This window comes from Nyctibius grandis, chromosome 9 (genome assembly GCF_013368605.1).
Source record: "Nyctibius grandis isolate bNycGra1 chromosome 9, bNycGra1.pri, whole genome shotgun sequence".
Classification (NCBI taxonomy): domain Eukaryota; kingdom Metazoa; phylum Chordata; class Aves; order Nyctibiiformes; family Nyctibiidae; genus Nyctibius; species Nyctibius grandis.
The window spans coordinates 1,344,896-1,352,337 of record NC_090666.1 but is presented as its reverse complement, the minus strand read 5'-3'; the positions used below and the strand labels follow the sequence as shown (position 1 = coordinate 1,352,337).

At 46.9% G+C, this 7,442-nt stretch overlaps 1 protein-coding gene across 2 annotated transcripts; it reads left to right on the top strand.

Annotated features, from left to right (window-relative positions):
* The first annotated feature begins 978 nt into the window (after window positions 1-978).
* TMEM177 (transmembrane protein 177) lies at window positions 979-5,238 on the top strand. 2 transcript variants are annotated; one of them, XM_068408032.1, is made up of 2 exons: window positions 979-1,054; window positions 4,112-5,238. In XM_068408032.1, the coding sequence occupies exon 2, from the start codon at window positions 4,126-4,128 to the stop codon at window positions 5,059-5,061; it is 936 nt and encodes a 311-aa protein (XP_068264133.1). In that variant the 5' UTR covers window positions 979-1,054; window positions 4,112-4,125; the 3' UTR covers window positions 5,062-5,238. The 2 variants fall into 2 exon arrangements, with proteins under 2 accessions (XP_068264133.1, XP_068264134.1); XM_068408033.1 differs by lacking the exon at window positions 979-1,054 and adding an exon at window positions 1,253-1,741.
* The last annotated feature ends 2,204 nt before the right edge of the window (window positions 5,239-7,442 follow it).

Here is a 7,442-nt window from a genome sequence, read left to right as displayed (position 1 = left end):
TTCCTTATCATTTTTATCCTTTGATCTAAACATAAAGCAAAGCAAATCATTTATCTTCTTCTACAGCTAGACTTAGCGGAGCCGTGCCCTCGGAGGCCAGCGCTTGCTGCTCCGTCACCCACCACCCTCTGCACCCCAGCGAGGGCAGACCTTGCCAGGGCTTTCTCAGAGCGCCCAGGTTGTGAGCAAATCCGTGTAGGATTATCGAGAAACTACCCTGGCAAGCTCCTGCTTTGAGCAAATCATAACTTTAAAGCAAATAAAAATCCCTGCATGTGTTATTTTTGTATTATGGATAACAGAGTCCAGAGGAGGCCACAAAGATGCTCAGAGGGCTGGAGCCCCTCTGCTATGGAGACAGGCTGAGAGAGTTGGGGCTGTTCAGCCTGGAGAAGAGAAGGCTCCGGGGAGACCTTCTAGCACCTTCCAGTCCCTGAAGGGGCTACAGGAAAGCGGGAGAGGGGCTTTTGACAAGGGCATGGAGTGACAGGACGAGGGGGAACGGTTTTAAACTGAAAGAGGGGAGATTTAGATGAGATATGAGGAAGAAATTCTTTCCTGTGAGGATGGTGAGACCCTGGCCCAGGTTGCCCAGAGAAGCTGTGGCTGCCCCCTCCCTGGCAGTGTTCAAGGCCAGGTTGGATGGGGCTTGGAGCAACCTGGTCTGGTGGAAGGTGTCCCTGCCTGTGGGAGAGGGGTTGGAACTGGATGGGCTTTAAGGTCCCTTCCGACCCAAACCAGCCTGTGATTCTGTGAAGCACAAGGGCACAGGCTGAACTTATGACTCCGGGACAGAGACGGCCTCTTCCCCCGGCCGCCGCCCGGGGCGTCTCTCGGTGAGCGGCGGCCGCGCTCCCGCCTCCGGGCCGCAGCCCCTCAGGCAGGTTCCCGCCGCCGAGTCGCTCCCGCCCGCGCTTCACCCGCGGGGCTCCGCGCCCGCAGCGTCCCACAAACCCCGGGCCGCGCTGACGGGAACCCGCCCGCCCCTTCCGCCGCAGCGGGGAGGCGGCCGGCCCGCCGGAGCCCCGCCTCGGCCGCGCCGCGGGGAGCCTGGGTAGGTGCGGGCGCAGGCGGGCGGAGGGGAGGGAGGGAGGCCTGAGGCGGGGGACCCGCCGGAGCCGGCCCTCAGCCCTCAGCATGGCGGGGCGGGGAGGGAAAGGCGGCGGCGAGGAGCGCGGCCCCCGGGGCCGGGCACCGGGGTCTACAGCCGGTTTTAGCCGCCGCTCCCCACCCCTTTTATATTTTTATTTTTCAACCATTGAGCCTTGAAACCCCGAGCTCCGGAGGCAGGTCCCCCCCCTCGCCCCGTTTCCTGAGGGATACTATTTGAAGCTGGGCTTTCCCCTCGGCTACATGTAACTAGAAAAAACAAATTCATTCAAGTCTCAGGACAAAACCTGCCTTGATATCCCCGTCTTGAACTTCAGCTATTAAAATTCTCAGGCTTAAATGAGAATGAGCGCCCGTAACGCCACAGAGATAAATAGTATTTCAGCATTTGGGAGAGACCACCTTATATACGTTGCTGCGGCTTTATGGGAAGTAACTAAACCATTAATTTTGCGGCATATGGGCCATATAAATCGCCTTGTGGCTTCCGGCTGCCTTCCTCGTACATAAATTGCACAAAGTTTATGAATAAAAATAAAGCTGCCGCATGCAGTTTGCAGTGGGATTTTCTGCAGGAGCTGAGAGTCTGCGCTGACCCTCGGGGAAGGTTTGAAAGCACGAGTGCTAAAAGGTATCGAGGGCAATTTTCCTTTTATTTTCATCAGTGTTGACTGTCATGAGACAATGAACGCTCCGTGCGGTTCCTACTTGTTCCTGGCAGGACTGTTGGGCTTCACACGTGGGCTGCCCGCCTGTCCTGGGGTGCTTCCTGGCACCCCGAGTCACCGGCTAGGAGCAGTACTCAGCACCCCGCGTGCTTGGCAAGCACCATTCCGGCATACAAGAAAGGAGAGCAGACTGGTTTTCAGTGAGCAGACTGGTTTTCAGTGTGGTCTGGCCTTGCCCACACTGGTGTGGACATAAGCGGAGAGGGGAGTGTTCTCTTTGCTATGTTCCTCATCTTAAAAAGATCTGGTAGCCAGCCCGAACAAGAGGGCTCTCTCTAACACGAGTGGGAGAAGCTTGGGAAGTCTTTGGCTCGGCTTCACGTGTGGGTCAAGTGATAGTCCTCATACAATCACCCCCTTTGAAGTGCTGCCCCCCCCACTGTAAACGGCATGACCTATTCAATCAGATCTAGACTACCAGATTTGCTGAGAGGTCATTAACTCCAAAGAGGTCATTTGGGTTTAGTATTACCATTTTCTGGTTTTCAGCTCTACTAGCAAGGAGGTTTTCTCCCCAAACTGGGTTTTATCCAAGCTCTTGGCTTTTTAGCATGTTTTTCTTCAATAATTTTGTCAAACAAATCACCACCTCCGGTCTTCAGCAGCATGTAAGAATACCACCACTTAGTACACTAAGAAATACATATTAAATTATTGTATACTGACATGCATCATTGTTTTTATTAAGCACTCAGTATGTGTTCAGTGCAGTATAAACATTAAACAAGATTATTCTTCCCCTGGTGAATTTACAGTCTGAAAGAGCTTCATAGGAAGGAGTAGTAATAACGTATCATTAAAACACCACCTTTAATTTAATCCCCTTTTGTTTCCCTGTGGTTAACACTCATTTGCTGTTGATCATGACTGGTGTATCCTAGCACGTCATGCAGTGCTGTTTGATGATGTTACAGCCCCCAGTTGTCCACTCTACCCCTCTGCGGGAGGTTCTTGTTCAGCGTGAGTGGAAGAGAAGAGGATATGTCTGTGTTTCAGCTGCTGCCCTCCAAAGCCCAGCAGCATAGCTGAAACCCACCTTTGATGGCACTCTAGGCTAAGACCTTGGGTGGTGTATCAAAGCACGGTTTCCTTCTGCCACCTCGGCTTCCTGTAAGGACAGCTGGAAATACTAATGTCTTCAACAGCTGCAGCCAGATTCTCTGAAGCTCATGTGTTAAAGCCCTGAGAGAAGAAATGTTGCAAGATGCAAATGGGAACAGGGGCATCGAATTTTCACTGATGTCTGTTGGATTCAGCTGCCTAATTCACTTTTTATTGTAGCATCATTTTAGGGGAGAATTCTGTAGTTAATGGGATTTTTTTAAGAGATTGGAGCACATCATATGGTTTGGACCATAAAAGGAACTGATACTCCCCAAGGGAAGCAGGACTCTTGAACTGAAGGAGTTGGCAGGTTTGAAAGCTTTTTAAGTTTATCTGCTTATTTAAAGAGTCACAACGTAGTTTTTTGCCCTGAAACAACTTCTGTTCCAGTTTCTGCTCTGGATTGCACATATTTGTCAGAGAAATTATTTCAGAGACAAATTTTTTAAAGTAGCCGCTGAAAGCATGCTGCTTTTTGCTGAGTAAGCTAGAACCACTGCCTGGAAGTTGAAATCTGAAAAAAAAACCTAGAGAAAATGCATACTGTTGTTTTTTTTTTTTATACTGAGGTTGACTATCCGTTAGAACAAACTCTCAAGGAAAATTCTGTCTCCTGAAATTTTCGAATCAAAACGTGATGTTATTTCAGAAGTTGTAGTCAAGCTCAAGTTATGGAATTTAGTATTGAGGTTACTGATGAAAATTTTTGGAGCTGTACTGCAGAGGAGGTTTGTGTAGATTCATCTGATTATTGGCTCTTTCTGGCCTTAATATCTGTGGTCTGTGTCTGCAGTGGAGTGCAACGGTAGGATTGTGCTAGCAAGGACTAGACGAGTATGTTGGGTAAATGCAGAATGTGTATTGATTGCTGGGGGAAGGAGGAAGTGTGGTGGCTTCATTATTGTCTTTATTGTGGTAAATTGATTTACTGGAGAAGAGGGAGAAGTTAATTCTCTTTATCAATTGCCCTGGATTCTGAGGCCCGAAAATTAATGAGCATCACTTTCTCTGTAAAGGTGTTTTGTGTTTTGTTAATGTAAAAGGGAGACTGTTTCTTTGGTTATTGCGCTCTGCTGCTTCTCGTGGTTTTTGCTTTGTTTTTTAAAATGCTACAGAGATGAGAGACCCATTTATGCACGCTTTAATTCCTGATTTTGTGTTATAAACAGGTTAGGATTTGACTATGGCAGCGCAGTTCCTGCGGAAGGCGTCTGTGGGGTTAAAGAAGCACAAGATCGCTTTGTTGGCCGTTTCTTGCGTGGGACTGTTTGGCGCTGACCTTTCCTATCATGTGTTTCCTGAGCAGACCTTCAAACTGTTGCACGAGTGCTGGGCAGAGGGGCAGCCAGCTGAGCTTTCACAAGGGCTCTGTGGGGTCTTTCAGGATGTCCTTCAAGATACCGCTGTGAAGTCCGCTGACTCCTACCGAGCCTTTGCAGCTTCTGGCTTCCACCCTGTGAGCGCTGGCATCCCCTGGCTGCCTGCAGGCTCTTTGGTGGGCATCCCGCCTAATTTTGCTAGCACAGCTGAGGATAAAAAAGGAATAGTCAGCCATGTTGTTGTGGTCAATGGCAAGGAAGTAGACTGGGAGAGCAACGAAGGCGTTGCTTTGAAAGAAGCTCTGACATTTTCACTTGAAGCTCAGAAGTTTGCCATTGCCAGAGAAGTTGTGTATTTGCAGAGCGGCAGCCCTTTAGCAAGTGCAGTTGTGGCTCCAGCTTGCTTAGCTGGTACATTTCTCTGCGGGAGAGGTATAAAGCTACTCCTGGGTTTATCTCCTGGCCCCGTGATACTTCGCAGCATCTGTAACCTCGTAACTGCCGCTGGGGGACTGATGTTCTATTACGTTTCTTACGATGCTGTGACCTATCATCTAGACTGCAAGGCTGACAGAAGGGCAGCCACTGTTTCCAAAGACTATGCCAGAGGTGGGGTTGAATTTTATGATAAAATCTTGTCCCGCAACAGGATTCTTCGTGGTCTGATGGGCAAACAAGGGATGAAAATGTACGCCCCGAGTGGTAACCTTTTCCCCAGGCACTGGTTCAGAATAAAGTATACCCCGTACACTTACCGAAGAGATTTGATTGTTAATATTTTAAGAGAGCTCCAGGCATAGGAAGGGAGTGCTTGAATTTTAAGCTTGTGAATTATGTATTCTCTTGAAACACTGCTGTGCTGCTATTTTTTTTTTTTCTCTGTATCTTCATTAGAATTTCGGGGTTATTTTTGCATATAGTTCGAAAGGAGTTATTGCACATTCTGTGAATAAAGAATTATCTCTTAAAATATTAAAGACTCTCTTCAAAAGTGCTCTGTTCTGTGTGCATCTCAAGTCACAAGACCACTGAGGAAGGGAACTTCTCAGATACCAATGGGGAAGTTCTGGTGCTCTGCTCTGCCTTCCTGCCAGCACAGTCTGTAAAATGGAAACGGTAAAGTCCAACAGAGAGTGTGGGAAGCATTACAACTTAAACTGGGGTGTTTGTATATATGTTTGCCATTCCTCCTACAGAACAACCCAAAAATGTTTAGCCTAAGAAGGTTTTGTCTGGCAGAACCGAGCTTTGCTCGGGATTACTAACCTTCTGGAAGAAGGGTCTTTAGTGCACGGGCAGTAAACTTGCTACTATAGCCTCACCTTGGAGCTTCTTTGTGATCTCCAAGATGATAATTCTCAAACTTTGTAGTTCCCTCTTTCCTGGGTTTCTATTGCAGCCGTTCTGGTAGCCCTCCCTGGTGCCGTCACAGCAGTTCTCCTCATCTCTGCTGTCATTCTTACAGGAAACGTCTATTATTTTGTATCTTCTCAATCACAGATGTGCCAAATGTCCTCTCTGCCCCGGTATTGTCCCTTTTTCATCTGCCACAACAATAACTGTCACGCCTGTGTTTGCTCGAAGCGTTACTGAGTTCTGTTTTCCCTTTGAATCACGCGGTGACACAAAGTTGATACACTGGCTGCTGAGGCACTGGTGTTGCTTTACATGGCTCAAGCCATGTGTAGAAGATGTTTGGGTTTCCGCTGAAGTGCTCTGTGTCACGGATGTTTTTCTGGACCACAACTTACCACCTGCAGTTGTCCTTGAAGTATCAAGTCATGAGATGTCTCTTAGGTGCTTTCTGGCCTTAGGGCATAAGGTTATTGTTCTTATGAACTTTGTGAAAGAGTTTGACAAAATCTCCTAGTCTGTGGAATAAAAGGAGACTTTCCCTTTAGGCAGGTGGCTTTCAAAGCTTCAGGCTAAATTTTATTTGCCTTCTCTTCCAGGTAAATCCAATATAACAGGTCAAGAGAGAGGTTTTTTGGTTAGGTGATGCAGTGGCTCAACACTGGAATATGCCTCCTGTTTTATATAGCCTGTGAGCTCAATTCATCCTCGTGTTGCTCCTTCAGAGAAGCCTAAGCTCCATGAAATGTTCTCAGAGAGAACTTGGCCCACTTTTTATGTGGTTTAAGGAGCTGCTACTACCTAAAAAGTGCAGAGAGCAAACAGAGGCCACCTTTGAGATTTACAACAAGTAGCAGTTGAAACAAAATTAATTTAAAGAAATCTGCTTGCCTCTTACCGCTCCTTCCTGCTGCTTTTCCTTGAGGTGCCTGCAGCTATATTTAACATCCTCAGGTTGTAAAGCCCCAGTGATGCTAATGGGTTTTGCAGTTGTGCACTTTGCTTTACTCTTGCAGCTGGATTCTCCAAGAAGCTCCACGGATCTGTAAATGCTCTGTCTGATTTACCCTTCTTTGAACTTGCTGTGGCGTATCGGTGTCAGTAAGGGAGGGCTGGCTAGTTTTAAGACATATGCCCTTGCCTTCCGAAGAGATGTTCTTGCCAAGGGCTTGCCACCTCTGTACAGTCAAGGTCCTATTCTGTTGCCATCTGTGTACAATTTTTTGTGTAGAAAAGCAACAGAAAATGTTAAGCAAAGGGAGTTGCTAGGCGATGTGGATATAAGTCGAAGCCAAGAAACTGTAAAAGCAAAGGTGTGAACGAAATAATGAACTCTCCTAAAAATGGATATTGTCTACAAAAATGAAGCTCTCTTTCTGTCTGGTAAAGTGATTAAAGGATGAGTAGCAAATGACCAAAATGAGCTGCTAGTTTAAATTTCTGCACAATCTAGTTTAGAGATATGTCCTTGACTGTTTTATTTATGTTATTATCCTGAATTTTCTAGATAACTGAGAAGAAAATGATCCTTGTAACTTGATTTTTATATAAATGTAATGCTTGCTGCTACATAAAGCTTTAGTGGATCATGCTGCAAGAGACAAAGGCCACCTAGGTGCTTTGCTCAGAATTCCCCCTGGCGTGCAAGAAATGCAGGGTCTGGCTCACATGTTTCTTTCCCTATCCTAAAAATTGTGGTTTCTTGTCGTGGAGATGCCTTCAGCTTGTTCAATGGTCAAAACCATAAAACCGTCAGAAATAGAGCACGACTGAGAGCCGCACAGTTTTCTTGAAGACCAACTGTAGACATCACCTTATTTAAAGTAAT